The sequence below is a fragment of the Pieris napi genome, chromosome 2, assembly GCF_905475465.1.
Source record: "Pieris napi chromosome 2, ilPieNapi1.2, whole genome shotgun sequence".
NCBI lineage: Eukaryota > Metazoa > Arthropoda > Insecta > Lepidoptera > Pieridae > Pieris > Pieris napi.
Window position 1 is genome coordinate 94,560 of NC_062235.1, and position 27,980 is coordinate 122,539.

General features: G+C 36.6%; 1 protein-coding gene across 1 annotated transcript; it reads right to left on the reverse strand.

Annotated features, from left to right (window-relative positions):
- On the reverse strand, positions 1-27,972 carry LOC125060043 (dynein axonemal heavy chain 10). The gene is made up of 76 exons (XM_047664801.1): positions 27,832-27,972; positions 27,661-27,753; positions 26,789-26,979; positions 26,472-26,670; positions 26,130-26,377; positions 25,043-25,187; positions 24,672-24,785; positions 24,309-24,489; positions 24,010-24,156; positions 23,848-23,930; positions 23,623-23,749; positions 22,737-22,979; positions 22,311-22,480; positions 22,006-22,193; positions 21,767-21,928; positions 21,490-21,690; positions 21,116-21,407; positions 20,862-21,020; positions 20,500-20,736; positions 20,088-20,341; positions 19,843-19,991; positions 19,641-19,750; positions 19,052-19,230; positions 18,748-18,943; positions 18,034-18,131; positions 17,692-17,827; positions 17,530-17,616; positions 17,252-17,394; positions 16,991-17,169; positions 16,718-16,900; positions 16,506-16,631; positions 16,091-16,344; positions 15,782-15,970; positions 15,499-15,671; positions 15,247-15,412; positions 14,933-15,091; positions 14,761-14,855; positions 14,435-14,692; positions 14,034-14,193; positions 13,573-13,671; positions 12,978-13,101; positions 12,559-12,743; positions 12,343-12,435; positions 11,727-11,879; positions 11,495-11,650; positions 11,242-11,412; positions 10,857-11,045; positions 10,654-10,777; positions 10,263-10,366; positions 9,090-9,215; positions 8,804-8,981; positions 8,574-8,704; positions 8,151-8,293; positions 7,853-7,945; positions 7,678-7,780; positions 7,304-7,501; positions 7,084-7,228; positions 6,764-6,981; positions 6,471-6,676; positions 5,884-6,402; positions 5,665-5,812; positions 4,540-4,675; positions 3,982-4,136; positions 3,684-3,902; positions 3,358-3,522; positions 3,175-3,283; positions 2,871-3,034; positions 2,653-2,748; positions 2,343-2,521; positions 2,116-2,275; positions 1,765-1,966; positions 1,400-1,542; positions 998-1,156; positions 618-789; positions 327-458; positions 1-213 (listed from the first exon to the last, which is right to left on the reverse strand). Exons 1-76 carry the CDS (start codon positions 27,883-27,885, stop codon positions 137-139), a joined length of 12,402 nt encoding a protein of 4,133 aa, XP_047520757.1. The 5' UTR covers positions 27,886-27,972; the 3' UTR covers positions 1-136.
- Between the last annotated feature and the right edge of the window lie 8 nt (positions 27,973-27,980).

A 27,980-nucleotide genomic window follows, 5' to 3' on the forward strand; every position in this document is an offset into this window, starting at 1 on the left:
AGGTTCATAGAAATACACTGTAGTGGGTTTGTTGTCGTGAATGCTTAAGCCAACAAATATTCCTATCAAATGAATATAATTTAGTGTTTGAGACTTACCATTTTCCAAAGTAGCTTTAAGAGTGAAAACTTTAAAATTAGACATACATTTTATGATTGTAACAAAACAAGCACGTTGGTAGTATGTTTTTCTTTTTACCTTTTAATTTCCTTACTGCGTTGCACACATTGACAGCATTAAAATAAATATAGATATTTATAAATTATATTTGTATTGTTGTTCAATTCATATACTTAATTATTAAATTAAAGGTGAATTATGCTTACTCGTTTGGGGTTGTAATTCAATGAGGTGTCCCCACATTTCTCGCACGGCCTGGCTGAAGTAACCAATCTCAGCATTCGGATGAAGACCGAACACTTCTGGTGTGTTGGCCAGGGGGAGCATGTCAATGAAATCTGTAATGCATTTCGTTTTTGGGCTTTTGATACTTTAAAATAAATTTATATTGAGTCAGACTAGACTTGGGTTAGCATTGAAATCGAAGTTGTGATTCGACTACTGTAGAGTATGATTTGGAAAAATATAGCGTGCAGATAATAGTATAATCAAATAACCGATATACTCCTCTCGCTCGCCTTCTGGTGGAATCACGTAGTCGTAATGAGCATCGCGATAGAAGTGGAAGGGTTGGAACTTATCGAAGAGAAATTCTCCCATGTACTCCTCCATGTAAGTTCCTACCACACGACGATCAAAGTCGTCTATCACACGGCCGCCGTACATCACCTACAAATGTCAGACATTTATGTAAACAACAATATTTAAAAAAAATGCCTTATCATTAGCGTTTTATCTCAAGAGACATATTTAGCAGAAATAAGTAGGTACCTACCTACTTAACTATGTTAGTGATCGAGAAACAGTAGGACCAATGCCCTTGCAAAGGAACTGCATATTCAAATGTACCTAGAAATAATTTAATATTGTAACTTACTTCCCCAAAAAGGTACTTGAGCGTAGCCCAGGGTATCGGCCCACTGGCTGCAAAGCATCGCTCTAAATAGCATTGCAGTATCTGCATGCTCACCACAAAGTCCGATTCGCTAAAGTCATACGATATATTCCATCCAATTTTATCATATTTCCGCCGTTCCTAAAAAGTGGCATATTGTATTTTTTAAATATTTTAGATTTTCTATAGCTTATCTAGATTTGGCAGTTAACTATAATATTGTGGAGCAACGATTTTGTGCTCTTCCTCCGACCTAAACCTTCCCCTAATTATTTCGGTAGAAAACATTTCGAGTAACAGAGCTATCCGTTACGGATTTTGATATCTTTCAGAGGATTTACTGGGTTGCCAATGTTAGCCGAATGAAGTGTTTTCTTAACTGACCTGTACGACAGCGTGGAAAAAGGCGAGTACGTAGACCAGCTTCTTGAATTGTGGATGTGGACATTCCTCGAGGGCATGCGGACGCATCTTGAAGTATGTGTTTCGAAGATTAAGTTTTAATCCGTTTGGAGGTTCCGTTACCACTAGAACAATCAATTTTACTCGTTACGTTTTTCTTGGTTCTTATCATTTATGAATCAGCCAGTAGTGCTAACTTTATTGATTTGTTTGACGGTACATTATTACGGAAGCACATACCTACACTCACAAATCACCAGTTTCTAAAACTGTCAAAAATAAACAAGCCAAATGCTCTTCTTCAAAGTTTTGGATTTTGACTTAAGATTGAACAGACTTATTCTTACCTTTTAAAGACCTTTGTAAAATTCCAATCGGGAATGTAGGCGTAGGATCCGTGGTCAACCAAAGCCGGTACTCCGGATGGGGCTTCTCCATCATCTCCAGTTGCTTTTCCAACTCCCGGAGGAAAGACACAAGGAGATGGCAGTTTTGTAGAATTAGCCATTGACCATGGGATATAGCCCCCTCCAAGAGAGCCAGCGCAGCCTTTTAACATTTAATTAAAATGCTTCAAAATGAATTTTAATAAATCGTAGTAGTTTATTAAAAGTTTGGCTGCTCTATTACTTGATTTAAATCGTTTAAGTCGTAAAAAAATACATAGAAATGTTCAAAATATACAAAATATAACTCACTCCTTCTTGACCCTGTCCAAGTGAGAGATATTTAAACTTTCCTCCGCCAAAGCCACAACGGTCAGCCAGCTTCATCAGGTCAGCAGTGGGGTCTGAGCCGGGACTCAAGATGAAAACCACCGGAGTGAAGGGCGTTGTTTGTTCGAATATACCATCTAAGCTGAAAAGGCACGACGAGTTATTTAATTTAAAGGATCAGACTGCAAAGAATACTTCTCGCATTATACCTTATAACCGGAGGAGTGATATATTCCTCGCCCATGGTGACAGTGATGAAGTCGGTGAGGGCACGATAAATACGATCGACTCGAAAACATCTCAGCAACATCAGCATCTCAAAGGGATTTAAGTTTTCTCGATACGAATTTGGTATCTCGGCAGACTCCGGCGCGTCACTATCAAACCACTGAAATCGAGCTTCGAGGCATCATTTTTATAGTAGCTTAGTTGTGTTTGCAAAAATATATTTCTATATATAGTAAATAAATAACAATCATCTTAATTTGAAGGTTGTATGTAGGTAACAGGTGCAAGTACCTCTTGCCAAGATTCAAGGTCTCTGCTAATGTGATCAGGTAGCTCACCAAACGTTTCGGGAAAATCTAAGCTCAATTTTATTATATCTTGCCAACCCTGAAAATTAAAAAATATTTAAACATTTTGTGTTGATCTCATTGTTATATCAAAGACGTAGGTATATATTATGTTTGATTTTAACCTTTTTACAAATCGAATAAAGCAAATTATTGAAATACCTGCGCAGGAATCCAGGTAGCTGGACATGCCCTAGCGGCCTTTTCGAGTGAAACATTCCCTTTTATGAAGAAGTCAAGTTCCATTTGACTCACTTTTCCCTCACTTTGTTCCAGTTTGATATCCATTTGGAAAGAAAATAACAATTTGTGGCGTTCAAATATTCCTGCAAATTTAAATGAATTTTCCCAAAATGAGCGTCTAATAGTTTTTGATCAAGGTTTTTTTTGTTATTGCTCAAAGAGAAGACCTTCATAACCAGAAGCAGCGAGAACTAATGAAACTAAATAAGATGTTTTGCCGTACCCGTGCATCCGTAGTCATAAACGTTTTTAGTCAGCATATCAATAATATTTCTAAGACGCCTAATTAAAACTACGTTCGGCATTGCCTTTCTCAGCGAGAAGGAGAATACCTGAAACAGCAAATAAGTATTTCATTCGTGTGCTAAGCGCGGTTTACTTCAACAAAATTTTGATTCCTACTTACGTCGAGATATGATGACAGCGAGTACTGGTACATAGTGTTAACTCCGGCCATATCGGAGAGAACAAAGAACAGAATAGAGCCTCGCTTAGCCACCGGCCGGTAGCCATCTCTCAGTTTCTCTATATCTTTTGTCGTTGCCTCTGCTAGGTCTAGTTTCTCCATTACCTAATTTAAAATTCCTTCAAATTGGTAATTAGGAAGTCATTATTAATTAAATTCAAATTTTAATACGCTGTACGTCCACGGTAATTCAAATTAATAATTACTGACTCATAATAATTCGTAAACTCTAATACTCGCAACCTCAAAGATTAAAATAGGCTTGCCTCGGCAGCTTTTGACTTCGTATTTTCCAATGTGTTGACCAACTCTACATTATCCAGCATGTTGCCTGTAGAAGTAGCAAGTTCTCGGAGAAGTGAGTCTTCTAGACCCGACAGAAGACTTTTATTAGCACTCGTTTCTATGATGAGACTCTCCCTTTGCTCTTCTAGATCGGATCGTTCCGCTCGTACCACTACACTGAGTAATTGGTCTTCGAGTCCCTAAGAAAAAAATCTATAATAAATACAAAATTTAATTCCATTAATGATAAAGCTACACTTAAATTGAAATAAATGTTACCTGAACAGTAACCGTGTAATTGATGACCACAGCTTTGGCGTACGCGGCGGGATTGAACTGTGGGTTGGCCAGTTTTGTAGTGAGGTACATGCGGAAGTGCGGGTCGTAATCCACTTCAGAGCTGCCCAAAATCACAAATGTACGACCGCTTTCAACTGAAATCATATATTATTTATATACCTGCTGCATATTTCGATATTAGTTCTTTTTGTTCAGGAACACAGTTCATTTCGTATTACTTTTTATAGTACTTAAGTAATATACCTACTTATGTAGTATTTGTTTAAATGTAATGAATAACCCTCAAACCAAAAAAATATTGAACCGGAAAAGTTTCTTTCATTTAAAGAGATTTCTTTTCTATTTACTTAAAAATTATAAATCCTTCAAAAATCGCAAATAAAGATGTCCAAAAATCCTGTGAATCTTCATGAAACTCTAAACGATGATGGGTTGTTCTTCCTTCATATGTTTTAAAAGTTGTCGTTCTCAAGCTGATGCTCTTCCAATTTATAAGATTTTACGCAAGCGAAACATGAAACAATATGTTACACAAACCTTTAATATTTTTTTCGAGCACATTATCCACGACGGGGTCTATGTACTCGTTGACATCTTGAAAGAGCACAGGCATCCCGTACTTTATAGCCATCTCCAAGTGGCGTAAGAATTGCGGATCATTAAATGATAAAACCTAGGGAATGTTACAAATTAAGTAAACTATGTAAGAATTAAAAAAAATTGGGCCACTTAAGGCATTTAAACTGTATAAAGTGCCCCGAACAACTTTAAGACAGCTACGGTGGTAGATGTACTGTAGTTTGACAGCTACAGTACATCTACCACCTGATGTAGCGGCTCATGTGAAATTGGGAAGAAAACGTATGTTACCCGAAGAACTAGAAAATCAATTAGCCTATCAGCTGGTAGTAAAAAACAATATCACGTATAACTTACTAACGGTTATGAGTAATGCGATGGCTATTGATGTAACCTCTGTTTCAAAAGACGAGAACAAAACATCCCCTGTATGTTTTGAACAAATTGCAGCTCCCATTATCACCAAATCCATCGGACATCAAGAGATTTTAAGACGCAATTTCAATAGTCCCCGATACCACAATTACCTAGGAAACCTACTAACCGAGGCACAAAGGCTGCTAAGCCGAGATTGCACAGAGCACAGGTCAAAAGACAAAACGAAGATCCAAATGGGTAGAAAGTTCTAGCTTAGAATGAGAAAAACTTTTGTGGGACGACAGTTCTGACAAAAGTCCAGATAGAAGCAATGTTAATGATGCAAAGTGTTTGAATTGTGAAGATCTCTATTCTATGGATAACAGAGGTGAAATATGGATTCAATGTCTGTGTTGCAAATGTGAGCTCATGAAGAATGCTCAGGAGTGGAAACAGACGTTTTTTTCTGCGAATTTTGTTCTGCAATATAGTTTATTTCTTCTATTCTACTATGTTATTTATTATGGAGAGCAATATGGCTCACTCGCATTTGTGACCGATATGATCCTAGGCCATATTCCTCTACCACGGTTAAATTGTCAAAGTTTAAAAAAAAAAGTTTATTTTAATTTTGTTGGATACCTATATATAGACCTTAATTTTTTAATAGTTGAGTACTATTAGTACAGTTAAGTGTGGTGTGCCATATTACCCGACGTTACATACCTTTAAGTTATTTTTAGCTTCTTTCTTTTTTATCCACGTAAGAGCTTGAGTTTGGGGATCAATACACAAAGGAAACCGAGAGGCTCTCGTAGTCAGTATACCGTTCTGCACCGACAGTTCATCGGGAGGCAATCCTTCAGAGTTCCACCTAAAACAACTCATATTTTATTCTGGCAAAGGACATTTTGACTTGAAAATTAAGAACAATGTTTTACCAACCCGCTTATTTCCACTTCGTTAGTTAAATTTCTTTCGACCGTGAACGGCATAGTGAGTGGTATTCCTCTTTCTATGACGTCTCCAAGCCAATCCTCGTATATCATAGTCTGTCTAAACGAAAATGAAAACGGACCCGCGTAGCTTAAAAACGACGCTGCGAGTAAACAATTGCCGATTAATCTAGATTGTTCTACATACAACGCCGCCAAGTCTTCCGTCCACCGCTTTTGCTCACTGGATAAGCCAGACATTAACTTGTCAGCGGCGATTAAACGTCGCATCATAATGTCGGTTTCTTCCTGTAACTCTTGTCTTCTGAGCATCGCAGTATCATAGCGATTGTTCAATCCGTTCAAAGTACGTTGAAGTCTATCAATTTCGCGGTTGAGTGAAGCGAGGTAGTTACACGCCTCTGTGTATTCTTTTTCTAGTGATTCTACTTTATCCTTCTTGGGTTTAACTTCTTTGTATACGGCGCAGTATCCAAGGACGGCTATAACGAATTTTAGAAGACCATATCTGTGAATAGTATTTAAAGATAATTATTTAATAATAACTGTCATCTTAAAATACTATGCGTCACTTACCCAGCCTTACTGATCTGTTGCATAGTCTCTAATTTCTTGCTCTTTTTCATATGTGCCTTAACTGCTTTGACTTGATTCTGTGTGATCAAGTCGCAGTTCATTTCTTGTAAATTTCTCAAAAAGTTAGGATCTGCCATCATTCCCTTAGCTCCTTTCCAGCTGACGTCTTTGATACCCCTTATAATAACCACACATTCACATACAACCTAGAAATAACAATAAGAATTTAATTAAACGAATAAGCTTTTAGGATTAAGACGACATATAGTGAATGAACTATACTATATTCAGACCTGCACAGCTTCTGGGGGCGTAGCGAAGGATCTAATTTCAGTAATATCATTTTTGTCTAAGTCAGCCAGAGCAAGTCTCGCCGCTTCTAAAGCGGGCAATGCAGCGGAAAGCGCTTCCTCAGCTTCAGATTTTTCTTCCACGATTACCTTACTTTGTACAGTTATTTCGGCACTCTTTATTTCGGCAACTTGCTGTTTAGCTACAGCTGCTTCGGTTGCTGTGAAATATTTATTTGTGAGTGTGCGAATTAATTATCATATTCTGAACGAAACGAAACAGTTTACAAGTTATGATAGTGATGTGCAATGTGTTTACGAACCCACAGAAATTTCCTTCAGCAAAATTTCACACTCCTTTGTCTGCTCGGCGACAATTACTTTCTGGACTGCCAACTTTGCATTTAAATCTTCTAACTGAACATTTGCTTCTTCAATTTTTGCCAAACCACCGATCAAACGCTCGCACTAAATTTGATATAGATATTATTTTTAATTCGTTATTTTATAATGCTTATATACGCGATCGTCCAAAGATACTACCTGAGCCACAATAAATGCGTCTTTCTCGTTCAATAGCGAGAGGTAATTGGTGAGGAAGTCCATGTAGTGTTTAGGAGTGACGTAGTTATTCCTCCGCAGACGCAACAAGAACTCCACCGAGTATCGCGCGACGGACATGTGAACATGGACCACATGTTCTACTATAATTGGTCGAAATTCTTCAGGTATTTTTTCAACCTAAGATGCAATAATGATTTTAACTTCAGTTTTACGACAAACTTTAGATTTTTAGCGCCTTTTTAAATTAGTACGGAAGTGAAATTACATCACTATAATAGATAATATAATATGATAGAAGATATTATATTTAATTATCAACTGATGGAATTAAGAACAGGTAAAGGTTTACGTACATCGGCAAGGAAAACATTGGCTACGGCCAGCAAGGCTTGCTTAGGCCACGGGAATTGCCAATCTATGGTGGTGTTGTTGACCAGCCCGGGAAAACTTCGACATCTACAATATATGTTATTTCAAACGTTTTAGATTTTCTACTGTAACAATGTAACCATTTTATACAATACGTACCGATTCCTTAAAATGTCACCACTGGGTGACATAGATAGGACCACGTGCAGATTGTTAGCGCATTTATTGCAAAAGAAATTCCATACAGCATCTCTTAAAAAAATATTATTATAATAAGGTATCTATTACTAAAGTTAAGAAAATAATAAGTCGTTAAAATTTAATTAATCCCTTGAAGTAAACTACGGCTATAAATATGATTATTATTAGTATGTTTTTGTATTGCTTGTTCTACAGTTTTAATATTAATTTTACACATTATGAGGGTTTTCATAGATGATTAGGGCATATAACCAACTTAGCAACTCCATAGCCAGCTTCACTGCTCTCATTTCTAACGGCATTGATAATGGCGTCCTTCTCATCGTCACCAAACAGTGCAGGAATCATTCCAATCATGAGGATGTTGTTAATGAACTCTAAGAACCCCTCTTCTAATATCTGTAGATAAAACGTTATTCAGAACTATTATGAGAATAACTTTTCGCCTTACACTTTTAATTAGCAATAGGCGTGCATTCTAGTAATTGGACCTGTATAATTACTACGATTTATACTAAGAGCAATACAAAAAATACTATTATTTTGCCATTTCTTACAATAATAGTACAATGTTAATAAATGCACGCGTATTGCTATTAAAAAGTGTAAGGCGAAAAGTTATCCTGTATGTACACTACAACTATGTTGGTTGTGAATTTGGAAAATGAGAGGAACGCACTTGTGCAGCTGTAAAAAGAAAAACTGTAGGTTTTCCATCGACTCCTAATTGATTATACATTCTCTTCATGTCGTCTTTGAAAGTATTTTCGTTGTAATTCCGGGTGACCGTGATTTCAAATACTTCACAACCTAAAACAAACACAATGTTATTTTCAGATAATTAATCTGCTTTTTAATTGTACCTAATACTTTAATCTCAAAGTGTCTATGAAAATAAAAAAAGCCCACCGGCAGCAAAAGCGGCAAGTCTGCAAATGGATTTTTTGCCGGAACCTCCGACTCCAATGATCATCGCGTTTCCGCGATCCATGCGCAGAATCCGGTGGGTGCGCGTCAAGTGTTCAAGGCAATCTTCGAAAAGTACGACAGACATTTTACTAATACGCTCGTTGTACTCATCCAGTATCTATAATGTTAATTTAATAGGTTTAATCGTATCGGTTACGATATCGTAAATACTTCAAAAGGCCTAAAGAGGCAGAAATTTATTTGTACGAAATCGGTAAAACGGTACCTCTTGAAAGAGGAAATACACAGCTTCATAATCTAAGAGGTCTTCGTAATATCTTATCTCTTCTTCGTCTAATGTATTGCGATAATCCCCGAACAGCAACGGATCGCGGAGAACGTACTCTTCTAGCTGTTAAAATAAGAAATGGGAGCCACTGTTAAGGTGATATCAGACGGTTCACTCGAATGATTGTTCACTCGAGTGAATGCTTCTTTTTTTTCATTCTATGTTCACACGGCTTAGACGAAATGATACAGAAATGAACATTCATTTTTCTTTCTTTTAAATATGTCATCGAATGAAGTCGTACGTCTTGGAATTAGTTTAATTTGTGATCATTTAATCAAAGAGTTGACAAAAAAGAAGCAAAGAAAACGTCGACGGTGGTGGGTGCGACCATGGATTGAAAGAAGAAATTTATAAGAGCTTCCAATACATTGTTGAGAGAACTAGCCGTTGAAGATCCTGATTCATATTGTAATCATCTTCGAATGGATGAAAGTTAATTTGAAGAACTTCTACTTCTTGTTGCTCCGTTAATAAAGAAAGATTTATTTATTTATTTAAGAAAACACTTTAATGAGAGATAGCATACCTACCCGGATAAAACAAAAAAAAAAACAGAAAAAAAAAGTTATAACTTCGTCGACAACGTGATGTCCGTCGGCTACAGGACTCGAAACAAAATGGCCGAATCCGAATGAACGTTCTCTCAGTGTTCAGACCGTTCATTTCTCGTTCATTCGGAGTGAAAATGAAGATACCGGATGCCAATATCCAACACTGTTGGATCGGTTCACTAATGAATTCATTCGGCACTCGTGTTTCATTTTTTGTTCAGAAATTTCATTTCGAGTGAAATGTACCGAATGAAAGGTGAAAATGAACAAAAAATGAACCGTCTGATATCACCTTTACCTATATGTGTAAAGACAAAAGCTGAATCTAAATTATAAGTATTAATTTTGAGTGTATATATAAATATATATATAAATATATATATATAAATATATAAATACGTGTATACTGATGCTACTGAGCCGAATCCATTATCATAGTTTGAATTGACTTGAATGAAGGTTGAATTGAAAAACATTAAAAAAAAGAGAGATCCACATTAATCATCAGTATATAAATATATACTGTTGATCTTCCTTAAAGTAAAGTAATACATACAGTAAGTGGTTTTTCGACTTCCACCTCTTCCTCCTCTTCGACTACAAGCTCTGCTTCGGGTACAGCCGCTGTTTTCTCTGGTTTTGGAATTGGGTCGCCAAACTCTACAAATTATATAATTGTAAGCAACAACTGCATATTCCCGATTCTTTCAAATTTCATTTCATAATTTCAATCAATAAGTTATCAGAGCATCCCAGCATTTTCTTTCTTGGTAGATACGACCTCCAAACTTAATAAAGGGCAAACTCTTCTTTTAAAGGCCGGCAACATAGGTGTCCATGGGCTGCTAGAGTCACCTTTTATGGTTTTTCCGAAGGCTCGATCTTGAAAAAAGCTTGTATTTCAGAAATGGAAATAATATTTGATTAGTTGTTGTTAATTATATCACCGTCTTCTTCTTCAAGTACGGGTTCCTCTTCGGGCACCACGATCTCCTCGAGAACGACGGGCTCGTCCTCCGGGAAGTACTTGGCTATTTGTTCTTGTATATGGTTTTGCATTAACTCGTTGTCCTGAAAACGTTCTTCTGTACTGTTTCTGTTTATGTACTCACGAGATTTTGCGCTGACATTAGGTGATAAAATATCTCACATGTGTGTTGATGAGTCGATCACATATGACGCGAGTGAACTCGTTCCGCCAGCACCTGACGACGGTCCGCTTCTCGCAAAAGAAGTTGGGATGAGTCAGGAGCATCCCGGCTGCGATTCGGGACAAGTCGCGAAGATTAAATATGTAGTGGAACTTCGCCGGAGTCGGAGGAAGGTCCACGATAATTATCTATAACAGACTTCATTTAGAGTCATTTCACATTCACTGACATCCATTTTATTAGCTTTTTCAAAGCATTTAGGTACTAGGTTTCTTGGAATCCTACATTTAGAACTTAATAATTAGTTACTGATGTCTTTTTTTTAATACTTGGATGATGTATCTCCTTCCTTTAAGGAAGTGACTGAATAAATAAAGACACAACCTTATAGAGGTCCAGCGTCATCTGGACAATCTTTTCGACAATTTCTTGTACTTCATCCGGGAACGTAGAGAAGTGTCCTTTTAATATGGACACGTAGATCCGCTGAAGAGTCGCTTCTGATGGGAATTGTAAGTTGTATACGGAGAACATTGATATAAAACGAGGATCGACCTGGAATTTAACGTGTACTGATTAGGTTACAAAAACATAAACATACTTTTACCCCTAAGTCTGTCACATACTATCAACTCACATCGTTTCTTCCACCTCCCGCTTTGCCCATAGCAGCGAGGAAACCGATATCCTTAAGGTTCTTCCAGTTCAAATCTTTACCTCGGTCGTAGAAGCCTTTTCTCTCAAATAATAGTTTGAGTAAGGCTATCGGCTGCTGCGTTCCGTATGTGTCGACCTAATAGCAATTATTATTATTTTAAAAATGTATTATTATAGTAATACAACATTTAGATATCATCAGGACGGCTCACTATAGGCATATTCATGTCGTCAATGAAGACGAGCATCCTCTTGCCGACGGGTGGTCCAAAGGTGTCTTTGGTCCGCTTTTCGACCACGGACTCTAAATTACGTTGAACATCCATTGACGAGGTTCGCGATGAAAAATTCATTTGCTGGATTATCTGAACAAAAGGTGAATGAAAATGTCAAAAGAGTGTTTGGAGGCGCCGGGTATCGATTCCGGTACCTCTCGCATCTGAGCTACGCCCCCGATAAAAATTTGATTGAAATTCAGTAATTTTTCGAAACATCAGCGTTATTAAAGTAGTATTTGATGCACTTTCACGATATCTGGATACTATGTCGATAATATCTAACAATATACTGTTACGCATATACGCACTATAGAAGTAACTTTTAGATCTTAATAGCAATGAACTGTTTGTTTTTAATGTATTCATTTGGCTTTGATATTTATTGTAATTTCTGAAATTGCTAAGCTTTGGCGACGCAAAGAGAATTATGGGTATATTCAATGTGAAAATAATAAAATTGAATATGGCAATTGGAAGAATACAATATAAGAAACTGTTTAAATGAAATTATTGGTACATAACTTGTATTGAAGTTACACAAACCACTCACATATTTGTCAGGTGGAAGTCCGCGAAGATAGTTTGTTATTATTGCAGTCTTTGACGTGCCCGTATCTCCTACTAGCAGGACCGGACGTTCGACCTGAAGTATTTTTTCCCACATTTATAAAACGTGATTGTCTATTAAATGTTTAATAGACAATCATGTTTAACACATGGGTGTTAAAGCCACAAAAAGTAAAAGATACGTTGATGCTAAACTCACACTCTCCATAATCTTGATAAGCCAAGTGAGCCGTAGCGTGTCGACGGTCGGCACAAGGATAGAAGAGAACCTCATGTCCCTGTCGTGTTCGTAGTTAGGGACGAGCCATTCCCACGCCTCCCACGACTTTGTTGTCAGCTCCAGACAGTAGTCGTAAAGGGAAGGAAAGCCCATTGGAAAATGCTCTGAAACGATTAACACATTTAGATCCATTAAAAAAGGGAGATAATTAGGCGTAGAGAATTGGATATGACGAAGTTTGAGTGAAACTAAACTCTTGTACTTTTATTTATTTATTATATACATGATCTTAAATAGAAAATAAGTTGGTGTGGTGGAAACACAAACTGGACACAGTTTTTCTGTCCACCAAGATGTTTCTAAAATTAAAAATATATTATACTGAAATGAGATCATACTTGTAGTGGCTTTCTTCTCCGGGCTGTCTTCGACAAGCATCATGGGGCACGCCTTCTTTACGTAGTTGTCAAAGTCAAACCTTCCGTTGTCAACAATAGACGCGCCAAGACTGTTGTACATTGACTAAAATATATGATATAATTTAAAGCTTCTTTATATTCTTACATGATATAGTCAAATTACTTACACCTGCGAATTAGTTCATGGTGCAGAGATATATTTTGAGACAAAAAAAGAGTCCCCACAGTATCACGTGAAATACACCAGTCAGCCTAATATGAACTTATTGAATCGCATTACTTAGTCAAAACTTGTTAAGTACTGCTTTCGGGAATTGATTCCCGCCGACCCGCAATCGGTGACCTGCTCGAGTGTCGGAACCTTGGTTCATGGTACGAAATAGAAAGACAATACATCGGCACAAATTATTGACCGGCGCTAAGATAATATATTCGCGTAATTAACGTCGGCCGCCATCACTACTTGGACGGATGTCGGCCAAATGATGATGGCTTTTCATATAAACATTTGTACACATTTTTGTATAAATTAGACGTAATATTTTCATTTTATACAGTAATAATCTTCACTTACAACCATAAAAACACACTCGACCACTGTTCTATCTATTTCTTCATTACTGTCTTCTCTATTCGGCAGAAGACCGCTGATCATGTAGCAGAGTTGCACCACCTGCAACGGTCAATGGAATCAATACTTCCCTACTCCAATTATTCTTACAACAAAGTTATAGTGGTTATAAATTCGTTGACGTTTCCACACCCAGTGGTAGATATATGAATAACGAAGTATTTAAACGCATACAGTATTAATTTCTTTGAAATACAAAACGTTAAAAATAAGAGTAATTTGACGTCGTATGATAAAAAGCTATAACATAGCATATTATTATGCATATTATTATTAGCATATTATTAAGAAGGAGCCGAACACAGCCAAACATGTTCTCCATTATTGAAATGGACTGTTGTGAAATTTGCAATGTGAACAAATATTTGAAGGATTTTAAAATGAAATAGTTCATAGAAACCTACTAAGTTGAGCGGCGTCTGCGGCACGATGGTCTTTAGCGGCGTCTGCTGCTGCAAGCCGAAAAGACCGAATACGATGTAGTTGATGGCGCCCGGCACGTAGTGCTCGAACAAACCGGCCATTTGCTCTCGCTCCTCTTCGTTATTTCTGCTTCGAAGCCATCTATTTGTGAAAATTAAATTAAGTAAGTTATTAATCTATTTTCTTTCATTTTTAAACATAAATAACCTAATCTTTTGAAAGCAATAAAGAGAAACCCCTTATTCATAGAAAAAACTTAATCTCTTGATTCTTTCCGTCAAATTGCACTGATTTCGTTTTTATGAATAAGTTAATAATTGTTTTACAGACAAATGCGTTTTTATTTTAAATATACTTTGAAGATCGGACACGGTCCAATTACCTCTCCCAATATGGCTGATAGCCAAGATTCTTTGGGTCGACAAAGACCATGCCCGCTCGAGAAACAGTGGCGGGTGAAGCGTAGTTCAGGTCTCCCACTTCAAACAAGAGGGCGCAATACGGCGCAAGTCTGATTCTTTCGCCATTGGCCAAGGTCAGAAGCTTGTTGTCATCCATCACAGAATTCATATTTTCAATCCAGAGGGCGTCCACGTCGCCATCGAATAAAGAATATCGACGCTCATCCTTTTCGGCCGGTCTGAAATTTAGAGAATTTAGAAAAAGAGCATAAGTCAGTATTGAGCATTACAGAGAAGAAAACACTACCTGTTCATTTCCCGGAATATTTTAGAGTAAAGGCCGTCTGTCCAATCTCTCGTCACTGGATCCAAGATGCCATACAGTTCTATCACGGAGCAGGCCTTGAACGACAACATTTTATCAATTCAACGTATCATTGAATTAAACAGTAGATTTTCTGTAGTTTCATTAAAATTACCTTAGGATTTACAATCTGTAGTTTAGTGGGTAATCCCAGATTGGTTTGCGCTTTCACAATACTTTGTAAAATAACAGTTTTTCCTCCACCCGTAGGACCCACCAGCATCGTACAATGTCTTGTCATCATTGTTTCGTACAATTGTACCACTTTGTCAACCTACAAATCCAGTAATATTTTAATTTTTACTTTACGTTCTTAGCATAAATTCTATTGCCAATTGGAAGCGATTCGCCTATTAAATTTATTTTCATCAATAAATATTCAAATAAGTAAGATGTTTTAGATCGATACTTATATATAATTCTCTTTACCTGATGGGCAAGGACCACATAGCCGTCGGCCTCTAGCACCTCGGTGACAGCTGCATTAAAATCAGGATAGCCAACTCTCGGACACTCCAGACCAGGGAACAAATCTTTGATTAAACCAAGAAACAGTGGTACATCTTCAAATACGAATTTCGGATGATTCATGTCCCTTTAACAATAGATTTTGACTAAATAAATAAAATATGAAAAACAATGAATTCTGGCAATAAATTCGTGAATTAATCGTAAATGAACCTTAACGCTCTCATGAGAACCATGATTTCACTTAGCCCCGGCGAGTCTCGGCGTAACTTGCCAGCCATTCTTAGCACGGCCGTGAGCGCTCGTAAACCCCAATCGTAGTGGGACTGCTTTGATAACTGCTCACGGGCCACCTTGTATAGTACTGTCATCTTTTTTGCTAGAACCTAATAAGAACATTGTGTAATGGCACACCTCAATAACCAGAATGGATATTCTTGTTAAACTTTAATATTTTTCTATTAGTTAGAAAAAAAATACTACATATTGTATATACCTTAGCTGTAAGAAAACCATCGGAGAATAGTGATATTTGGCAGATCATCTCCAAGTCGGGTAGAATGCACACGACCGGCCTAAAAAGAGCCTTAACCGACTCGGGTAATTCAGTCCGACCGGCGTAACCAGGGTTCATTGTGATGAAAATACCGACTTTGCTGTCCATATCAATCTCTTGTCCTTCGAACTAAAAGTTAATCGTTTAAAAACGTCTAATACAAGAAAACGTACGTGTATAAAAAATGTAATAGGAAAAATTCTATATAACTTAGCAATTACTACACTAATAGAGGAAAGACAAATTCACCGTAAAGCGTTTCAGCTTCATCAGCAATGCGCTTCGAATGCACTGAAGCTGCGTGGATATAACAGACAGGACAGATACGTCGATGCGGTTGAATTCGTCAAAACAACCCCACGCCCCGCATTGGCAGAGACCGGCAAGGATCTGGCCCACCGCCCTGAAGTCCATGCCTTCGCCACAGTTGGTCACCACGCATAGAAGACCGAGAGCTTTTGCCAAGTCCTTGGTGGTTTCTGTTTTTCCAGTACCAGCCGGACCTGATTTTAAATACCATTAAAATTACTAGAAGAATTTATGAAGTTCTCTACATGCTTTAAACACTAGCTGCATAAGTAGCTTACCATCCATGTACTCAAAACATAAGATTAACTTAAAATTAATACACAACTAAATGAGATGTTGCTATTGACATAAATACCTGCCGGTGCGCCTCCAAGTTGCATTGTCAGAGCCTGTGTGATAGTTAGATATATTCGATCTGTTAGCGGGGTTATGACCAGCCGACCATTTAGCCCCATGTATTCATAGCCATATTCGAATACACCTGCAATATTATTATTATTAAAAGAGGAACTTTCGTTCGAAAGGAAGTCGTATTTAGATATGAAGGGTACACTTCAATCTGTCTACCTGTGCACTGTTTGATCCACAAGTTGTCATCTTTCTTGAGCCAATAAAATCGCAATTGACTTTCCCATTCGAATTCAGCAGCTTCCGTAATATTGTCTCTGACAAATCCTTCGATAATGTCTCTGGCGTGTACATCAATCGTTGTAATTGTTCGGAACTTAAGACGGTCGTTTGAGGTAAGATCTGAAGATACAGGGTTTTTATAAATTGTTGTAAGTTGAAAGACTTATGTGTGGGAATATTGCCTTCCTCTGGTCTAGGCAAGCAAGTTACCTTGTCTCACTTTAACCACCAATCCATCCAATTGTTCATTCTGTTGCTGTAAATGTTCTTTCATAGCCCTCTTGTTTCCCTTTCTTATCCGGTGGAAAGTTTCTTCGGTTTCCGCCGTCCACCAAATGCCATTCGCAGCTAAACATACCATCCCCAAATATTCTAATATCCAATCAGTTCTATAAAAAAGTAATAAGTGTGTATTTTGTGCGTTTTATAGCAAAACAAGAAAAGTAAAATGATTATTGGTTAGCTTTTCACCTTGGAACCCTCCAATTCTTGCCATAATAGAAAACAGCTTTCTTGGTAACAAATTTGTTGGTATTCCTCATTTCTTTAAGAACTAGATTCATCCAATCTTCTACTCTTCCTTCAGTATAAACCACATTTCGAAAATCCATAATCTAGAGTATCAATTTATGTAAGACTACATCCTACCTCCATAGTGAGAAAAATAACAAAATAAATAGTTATATTTATTTTCATAGTTTAATTTATCGACTTAGATCAGAATATGTTATCTCTAAGATATTACTAACCTCCCCTTCTGCTGAAATCATTTTGGCGGCAACGGGCCGATTTGTGTGATCCACGTACAGATCTAAAGCTCTTATATTGTCGAACATCTGTAAATATGTTGCTACTTGAACTTTATAATCGTTTAAACATTTGGTCTGTTAAGTGTTACCTGTTCTTACTACCTTAATCATATGTTCCTGTACACAGCTACACTCACTACTTCCCAGAATAGACAAAAGTTCGTCGGTAGAAATAAAGAAAAACCTCGGGAAAATGCGTCGCTTTGAATCTAAATATTCGTTCAATGACTTCTGGCACCTTTAGGATCAAATATTTACGTAATCAGAATCGTGTGCAAAATTATTCCTAAATAAGTTATCAATTAATTGTGGAATACAAATCTAAAATGTCTAACATTTCTCAATCAACAGGTATTTCTTTCGTAAACAACATGATATAATAGTTTAACCTATTTTTTTATCGTCATAAAATATAACTATAAGTTGCGTTAGTACGGAACTTACTTTTGTAATCCTAAACCTAAGTTAACGAACTCTTCCAATCTGCCCTGCACTGTACAACAATCAACAACATTCAGCCTCTTTGCCGTATCCAACATTATCTGGAAAATAACTTTAATCTTAGTTTATAAGCCAATACGAAATATAAAGCAGATAGTAATAAACAAATCGTCTATTCTTTCAGATTTATTTTATTGAAAATTTAGAAAAAACATTGTTCAAAATATTGGTTGTTTGTAAAGTAGGTTTACGATCGAGATGTTTACGTGATAACGTCTTATTGGTGATATAAGTTTTTGGGAAGTAAGGAATTAATGAAGATAACAAATCTCCATTCGTTTGTATGCCGCTAGAGTGAGAGAGACGGAAGATCGGTCCACTCACTCGAACGCTATGCCAGCCTCCGCTCGTGAGGATTCCGCGTGACAAGTTTCACGGAATGACTGGCAGCGCTCGAGATGAGACGGGAGATCGGTCCGTCTCTCTCTCGTTATACCTGCGATCGCGCTCGTGAGGTTTTGGTGTGACACAAGTTTCTGAACATGTCACCCGACTAAAACGATTTTAAAGACGTTATCACGTCAAAAATATCTGCAAGATTTAAAACAACTGAGTAGCATAGGTATTTATTTAATGCTTAATCTCTACTCCATTTATTCAAATAATACTTTATAAATAGACACACACACACGATACATTTTTATAAAATTACTACACCTTTCTGAAATTCTTATCAATATCATCAAACTTTTTGGCTTCTTCGGGCAACTGTGTCCTGATGTCACCCCCCACAAAGATCCCCTCCAGATAGAGCCATTTACGCTGAGTAGCCATCCACTCTTCTATCACTTCAGAAATTAGGGAAAGGCGACGTTCCCACGTTTGTACAACAGACAAAAAGGGCCCAATAAACCTATAATGTTACATTTGCAAATGATTCTCATTTAACCACTTAATAAATAGACAAAGTATAGTTAGGGGCTTTGGGGAATAAATTCATGTTCCAGAAAGTTCGACTTACTGTGAGGCAGCCATACTCTGCAGTGACATGGCGTCATCGTCTAGCTTAACACTGATTTCGTCGCAAGGATTCAGTGTATAGCCCCGGTCCTCACCGCGGTTGAAGTGTCGCGCCACCGTAAAAGCTATGTTGGCCCATGTTTCTTGGACGTCTCGAACGCCACGTTCTATTGCTAATTCCTGTAAAAAGGATGCGTTAATTTCAATTCGATTCAGTGTATTTTTAATTTCTATATATGTATGAGTGTTCTTATTGTAGAGTAGCTTCCTTTCCTACTATCCAATAAAGTAGACAAGTGTCGAATATGATCTAAGCCGTAGATAAAGAAATTCGTAAAACTGGAGTACAAATGAACCCTGAATAGGTTCATTTGTACAACCGTTGTACTTGATCGTTTGTTTTTTTAATTTATTGTTGTAAAGGAAAAAGTAACTTGTCACACTTGTGTGGAAAAAGGAATTTTCATCATATTTGTATTGTGGCTTAGCGAGTAAACTTGTAAAAGTTCAAAGCTTTACCACTTTGAGGCATCGACAAGGTACCATGGCTGGACTAGAATACTAATTACTATGACACATTCCACAAGTACCTTGATAGCATGGTTGACGATTTCTTCGGCTACTTCCTGATACTTGTGTAGCTCCATGGCAAACATATTCTCCAAAGTGAACCGCTCCGGAGACATATCGAATGTCTGTCCTATTAGTTAAAAACGTTAAGTCGGTATCAATCCAAAATAATTTCCCTTAATGTAAAAACGTGTTAAAACCCATCAGTAAATAATAGCTCACCAGTCTTGGCCATCAGCTCTTTCCAGTGTCGTTCTCTCATAGCCTCGTTCTTAAGTGAAACCATTAGAGGTACAACCCCCTTAAACTGTTTCATCTTCAAGTCCAACATTAAACCAGTAGTTGTGAGACGTACAGCCTTTGGCAATTTTCTGTTTAGATTAATAAAAGTTAAGTTACGCGACAATATAGAGGGAAAGGTTAAGTCAAATCAAAGTTTAGAAAAGGCATAGCAAGTGTGGCCCTACCTATACTCTTTGAAGAACTGTTCAATTCCATCAACCAGAGCCTGGGGATTGAGGTTAACCCACAACGTCTTGGCCCACAGCTCCCGTGCATTCTTCTGTGCTTTATAAATCTTGTACACTTGTTCCATTGCTTGGAAATCAGATTTTGCTCGATTGTAATTTGAAAAGTCAGCAAGCGGATTGTCGAACAATTGTTCCGCGGCTTGAAGTAATTTTTTACGCGACTCTAGTTCATCAAAGTATTTAGTATATTCCTGTAAATAAGTCATACAGATGTATGAAACAAATTATACCCAGAGATTAAATGAATTATTTGGTATTTTATAATTAACCAGAATAATTTATCGACCTGATCGTCCACACGTTAATAATTTATGAACGTTACATGTTCTTAATCTTTAAGTTAAAGTACCTCCATTAAAATTAGTCCGCGATCCAAGTCGTCCCCTACAGTGGCGGGGCCTTCATTATCGAACTTTTCAACAAAGTCATCGAGCTCCTTCAAGAAATTCGATATTTCCACAACATTGAGTTTGGAAAATTTCTCTTTCGTTTGTTCCAAGGTATTTCCGCGGAAAAGTGAGGTTTGGTATAACGTACCCCACGATGCTTGCAAATTCTTTGAAAATTCCAAGTCTTCATCAGATACCTAAAATTATTTACACATATTCGTATACACATATAGCTCCGCAGACATGCTTTTTATTGTGTTATATTTATATTATTGGGGTAGTTTAAAAAAAAACATTAATAAGGCTCGTAAAAATCACTCACATCGATGTTGTGTTGCCTCAGCATGCTGAATATGCTTTGCATGGCTTTGTACTTGACCTCGGCTGTGACAGTGAACTGCTGGACCTGAGCAATGGCTGCCATCACTTGCTTGAAATCGTCCAATCCTTTGATGTTCATATTTATAGTTGTTCGTAGAGCCTACAAAACCAATCGAACGAAAAATGCTCCTTTTTGTACATTATGTTAATAATTACATATGAATTGTTTGCAAACGCAAGTAATTCATCTCTTACTTCAATCTGATTTTTCAGATCATGCATATTGGTCCTGGTTTTGGTAGCAATACATTGGCCGAGGTTGTTTTTCCATTCTTGAGCATGATCCTGCACTTGTTTTATGATCGGCCTCAAATTAACTCTTATCGCTCCAACGTCGACGAACTTCGCGTGTTTGTCTAAATCTGCGATGATATCTTCGAAAAAGAAGAATTTTTCGTCGTACTTATGAATCTGCTCATGTTTTTGTATGTACTTTTCGCAAGATAAGTTCTTGTCAAACGTCCACAGATGTTGGTACTTTTGCCACCTGTGAGAATAGTAAAAGAATAGCATTAGCCATAACTTGACGTTATAATGGTAATGTATAATAAGAAAAAATATTTGATTACTTTTGAATATAGGTATTGATATCTTGAGTCAGCCTGTACACCGTGTCCTGTATCAGCAACGTCATGTCATTGATAGAAACCACTCGGAGTACGTCTTCGAAGTATGAAAATACGTAAAACTCGTTGCCGGTCGCTTCGGCCAACCGCTGAGGAGGACACGGGAGACAGGTCTTCTTCATCCATCGAGGAAAGGCCGTTAGTCTGGAGACACAGAATCATTAATTTCTTCAGTCTAGAAAAGTCAAAAAAATCAGAGAAAGTAGATGCCTCCGCTTACCTATTAAGAAAATGCTTAATATTATATCCGACGATGTTGTAGACTTCGGCTGCCGTAGGTCTCATGGTAATATCGGGTGGCACAAGGACTGCATCCACTTGGAACAAGGGTGCCTTATCACTTAGAGACTTTTGGAAATCATCCAGATTTTCAAGTGTCAACCTTAGATGAGACCATTTTAGTTAGATCAAAGTATTCAACGAGAAGTTAGTAAGTTTACAAATCAAAAATACACTTACGACACTATACACTTAAATATCTTCTTCTCCCAATGCGTGTAATAAGCCGTCATTACTTCCGATCTTCCAGTACTTGATCCAAGTATCAAATATTCCAGTTTCATGAGAATCGGCCCAATGCGGTCATAGATGCGAGACAATATCGCTACTCTCTCCAAGCGTTCGTTTTCCACTTCGACAAAGTAGGTCTTAATTAAAAATATACAAAAGTAAATTTAGGTCCAAAAGATTCACCAAGATTTATTCATAAGAATTGGACTGCGCGTGCATTTTTCAAATTTATTAACATTATGAGTAATTATTACCTTACAAGGATAAAGCCAAGAATCATCAGGTTCTTGTGTATCAGGGTCAACATAATTATTTGGCTTCACAAACGGGAACAAGTCAAACTGATGCAGTTGGTCTAAAAGGAATTGAACCTCCTTTTCAACCATTTTCAATTGCTGATACACGGCTTGTAACGAGTTTTGACCTTTGAACGAAAAAGCCGTCAGTATATGAAGGTGCTCCTACTTTATAGTCTTTATAGTCATCGACCCAAAGTACAAGTGGGCTATATATTGTAAGATTATATCTGTGTTACATCTTAATTTGAATGACCAAAAGCAGCTGCGGAAGATCAGATCAGAGGAAGTGATAAAAAAAATTTAAATTGTAAATATCGTACTTAAAACGTGAGACTTATATTATTTGAATTATTTTTTTCTTAATACGAAATCCTAAAATACCTTTAGTAATGTCCTTAATGTAATCTTTAATCCCGAGTGCTGTCCACGTAATTCTTGTCAATCCGGGAAGGATATGTCTCTCCATGTCCAAAAGATGGCGCTTCATTAAATGAGTTTCGGATGGACTGAGTGATTTAGTGCTAGCGGTATATTTCGAAATAATAATTTCTAGTGCCTCTAATTCGTAGTAAAGTCGAGATTTTTGCATGGCCACGTCACGAATGTTAGATGGTAGCTGAAAGCCTGAAAAAATAAATTGAATATCCTCATGAGTATTAATTAATCACGATTATTTTGTCAGAAAATAATGTAAAATTTACAATCACAACACCACATGGACAAAGAATTGTGAATCTACTATTAATGAATGCCTACCTTCAAGTCGGTTTATTGTTTTTATTATAAAATAAAAATAAAATATGTTTATTATGGAACATAAGATACATGTATCACTTATTCCACGTCATTAAATTTGAATTTGTAGGCATCCCTACTCAACGGCAACAAATATTAGTTTAGTATTGTCTTTGATTAACATAACTTATGTTCATTTGAATAAAACACTATTTTGACCGGATTGAAGTTATGTATTATTATAAATTTACAACTATTTAACATAATTTTAAATTTATCCGACGTTTTGCGTGCTTTACAGCGTGCGTGGTCACGGTGACCACGCACGCACGGTGGTTATAATAATACATAACTTCAATCCGGTCAAAATAGTGTTTTATTCAAATATTAGTTTGTCAATGTCTATCGTAGTATGGAATCATTTTAAAACTAATGCAATTTTTAGATATTGTGTATATAAATGTAATTAAGAATGTTCACTTTGTGCATGTACCGTATTTAAAGATTCAAATGGATGCATTTAGTTACATACCTAGTTTCTCCATAAGTTCGGCTTCGTGTATGACGAGAAATATTTGCTTATCGAAGTTTGGTTGAAATTCCAGCTCATATTCTTGCATTAGTTTATGGACGGTCAGGTCTCGCCAAGTCACATCAGTCTGATAAATAATTATTTACAACCACAAACGAATTACTATTAATAGAATGAGTTGAATTTGAAAAAGCTTATAAATTATTAAAACAATAAATACGTTACCAATCCTTCTTTGGCGAGTAAAGATATTGAGCTCGGGGATCGAACATTTTCATAATGTTGGCCTGGTATCCTCATTAACATTACTGAAAATATCGTACCGTTAGCAACGATAGGCAAGTAAAAAACCCTTTAAGACAGACGGAGTGCATTAAGAATGTTTACATGCTTTATCTCTGCGTCGCTTCTGTGCAAGTTCCTTGTTTACAATGTCAGCTGGTTTCAGAGACCAAATCGAAGCTTTCTTCTTTGCCACGTGAGCCTTTCCCGCAGCAGTTAATTGCATGCCGCGTTGGGTAGATGGCGCTTCTTCTGTTATTGTGAATAATATAAATATGTAGTGTACATAATAAATAATGTATATTGCTCATGAAAAGTTAATTTTTATAACTATTATAGAAGTCATTCTAGTCGAGATAAATATAAATAATTTAAATTTTTACATAGCTGTTCGACCACCACACCTTCCTCTTTCTTGAAGACAACGTGTAGTATATTTTTCTTCATCATATCGTCCACAAATTTTGATGCGCCGTCGACCCACTCGTTGTACTTAGTGTCTTCGTAATCTTTGATAACCTTCGAAAAGGCTTTGTATTGAAGAAAAGCTTCCTTCTTTTGTTCGCATTCGTTTAATTTTTCGATCTGAAATTTATATTGCGTAGAAAATGACTCGGCGAAGGATAAAAAAAATGTAGAAATCTGGCCTTTACCTACTCGTGAAAAATGTGTAGTAAGTAGTTGTTAATTTGTTATTGTTGCCATTGATGATGACGATAATAATAATTAAGTGATAGCAAGAACGTTATATTGTATTAAGATTATACCTTTTGAAACTTCATAATAGGCTGTTTCATCCTATTAAAAAGTGCTCTCGCCCAGTAAATGGCGCCGGCCACCGGTGGATGATATCGGAGCAGTGGAGGATTTTTACGAAAGCGCTGGAAGCACCAATAAATATTCTACTTTAATACATCATTATTAATTGTTTTCGACACTTCTTACTAGAAGTAAGTTATCATTAATAAGCGTAAAGTTATCTAATGGTATTCGCGGTTTGTACCTACGCAAGAAACTCATTTACATATGCGGAGCAGAATGAGATTTTCCGAATACTGTTCGATTGCATTGAACCTAGTGAACCTAGTTCGGCCCAGTTAATTTTTGTATGCGGCTTATAAAATGTTTGAGCAAATACCGTAAACTTGTCCTCGACAGCTGTGAGCTCTTTTAAAAACTGTCGCATCACAAGATCAAACTTCGTCTCGAGTTGTCGCTTTATGGAGTCCCTCAGGTCATACTCCACGAACTTAAGTAGCACGTCAAGAGCTTCCTCAGAGTTTCTACAAGGCATAATTATACAATTTATATTCAATGCCAACATGCTAATAGTATATGTGTATGTATGTAGGCAATACAGACTCTTGTGCTGTAAAGAAGTAGTGATTGTGAAATGTTCGTGAGGGACAGATAACTTAAAAATATTAATTATGTTTCAGCACTAAACAAAGGATACGTAACATTATAATATGGATATATTATTGTCAAATGTAGCAAGGGTTGTGTAATAAAGAAGACAAATTAGTGTTGGTACTGTTGACATGGAATGAATCTACTATTGCAACATAGTTAAATGATTATATCAATAGATCAAACACACAAAACTAATATGACCTGTCTTGTGTAACAAAATTTAGCAATATAAGTAATAAATATCACAGTTAAAAATGTGCTTAGATTACATTATAAATGAATGATTAATCAATTACACTTTAAATCATAGGAATAAGCAGTGCCTAGAAAATGTCTATTTGTTTGTTAGCAAATCTAAAGCTTTAAGATTTAAGCAAAACAATGATGTTAAGAATAATGAAACTGTAGGTTAAAACATTCTTATAGGTATAAAATATATTTTAACTATAAAGTCCATTTCGAAGAGATATAAAAAAGTATTAAATTAAATTGATTAAGTTAAATTTTATTTTAAAAATACTCAATCATGCTAGGTTGCATGAAAGATATAAGCTTACAATTACTTGCTCAAATTCTTATATTGATTCTACACGAGTGATCAACACTGATTTTTCATTGATGAAATATTAAGTTTCGTATGTTGACATAACATAGCCATAACTCATCAATATTTATGAGATTGCTGCTGACTACAGTTTAGCGCTAAACATACCCTTTATGGGTCTTAGTTTTACAATTGTTTACATCTTTTACTTTAAACTTTGTATTGTATTGCGCAGTGAAATGATGACAGTTATAAACAGGGAACTTACCGCAAATTACCAAAACAGGAATTAATGTAATTCTTGGCCTCCTCTTCAAGATATCGCACCTCATTCCAGAAGTCATTCATGATGACGTCCCAGTTTTCCTTGTTGTCGAACACAAACACGCTAAAGTCGATGGTTCGTATCGGATAGACGAGATTTTTTACACGCTTCCGGACATCGTCTATTTGTGTCGGATCGCTGATAATGGACGCCAGCTCCAAGCCAAATACACGCTCGAAGTCTATTAGAACCTACACATATACAATATATATATTATTTATCATATAAATAGGCTTTTCGGATGTGACGGATACTTAATAAGAAAAGGATTGAAATTCTTGGAACCTGTATAGCATCGCCTAGATCCCGGCCAACGGTCCCAATGTAATCAGTTCTAGTGAAAAGCAACGGCTGGTCAAACTCCCAACGAGCGCCTTTTCCGCTCAGCTCGATATTCCGCCTCGTCTCCTTGTACAAACAGTGCCACAGCTCCATTATCTTTTGGCCTGCGCGTGCTTGTGATAACACCTCTTCATTCGTTTTGCTTAAAACGATATCGGTATCAATTAGAAAAATATATCTTCGAAGGGTTCGTTGTGTAATAATATATGTTAAAAATCTCCGGATATTTTCAAATTTAAGATAAATTGAAGAATCCTTACTCAAACAGCTTATGAACATCCAGAAATCGTTCAAGTTTGTCACAAAGCGCCCAGGAGATCCTAGCCATCAACGGTATCATAGTCTCGTCAGTGCGATAACCCTTTGAAAGCACCCACATCATGTAGATGCTCTCTACCAGTTCTGGCAAGATATCTATCACTTGCTGAAGCGGCGAGTCGTCTTCTATCACCTAGTCAGGAAGTACGTTCATAGAGAGAAAGTTATACGTTTCTTAGGTCACAGAATCTATCATTTATCAGATTATTAATAAAAATAACCGATGTTATAATTAAATAATCATCATGCATTAAAGAAACAATTCCTTGCTAATATGATTGATGCTTTGAAATGGTAAATTTATTCGGACTTAACTCATTGAAATTTACAGTCTTGGCTCATGCATACTGAATACTCAGTTAATACCTACTTATTATAATAAATTATATATAGATAAGCTAATAGAAATTTCTGTTCTGTCCATACGTCCATATACACTCCATAACTGATATCTTCGCTGGTTTCGAGCACCATACGTATATATATTACTTGAAACCTAATGTAAGAGAAGAGCTTATGCACATATCAAGATATCAGAAAATTTATAATATAATATGTGGTTTTAATAGACAGGTGGCTTGCTCTGAATCTTTCCATCAGAGTCTACACTTATAAATTTAAGCACGCTTATTGACCACCATGACCTGGTCTTTCAGGCTCCAGCGCCTTCAACGAAGCTTGAAAGCAAATTGCTTGACCACTCAGATAAAGTGACGGGTGATTGACGGAAGGTAGTAAACTCAATAAACTCAACATCAACTTAACAAGAGGAATAATGTAAAATAACTTAATTTTTTTATATAATTAAACTTACGGTAAAGAATCTCATGAGTGTCGAGAGGAATTTCAAGTTATCTCCAGCTAAATTATATTGTTCTAGCAATCTTTCTTTATATTCTCTGAATCCCTAAAAATGAAAAATAATATTCGAATAAGAAATTCCACGAGAATTATATAAAACTACTTTCTTATATGTTTAACTTACATCTAAATAAGGAGAATTTGCTTTTTGAAGCAAACTCAAAATCTTGACAACCATGGGCTGCTTGAGTTGTTCGACGAGTAATGATATCTCTGCGTCTCTTTCTCGCCAGTACTTGTATTCGGCGACAGGTCCTTCCCCTTCACGCGTCT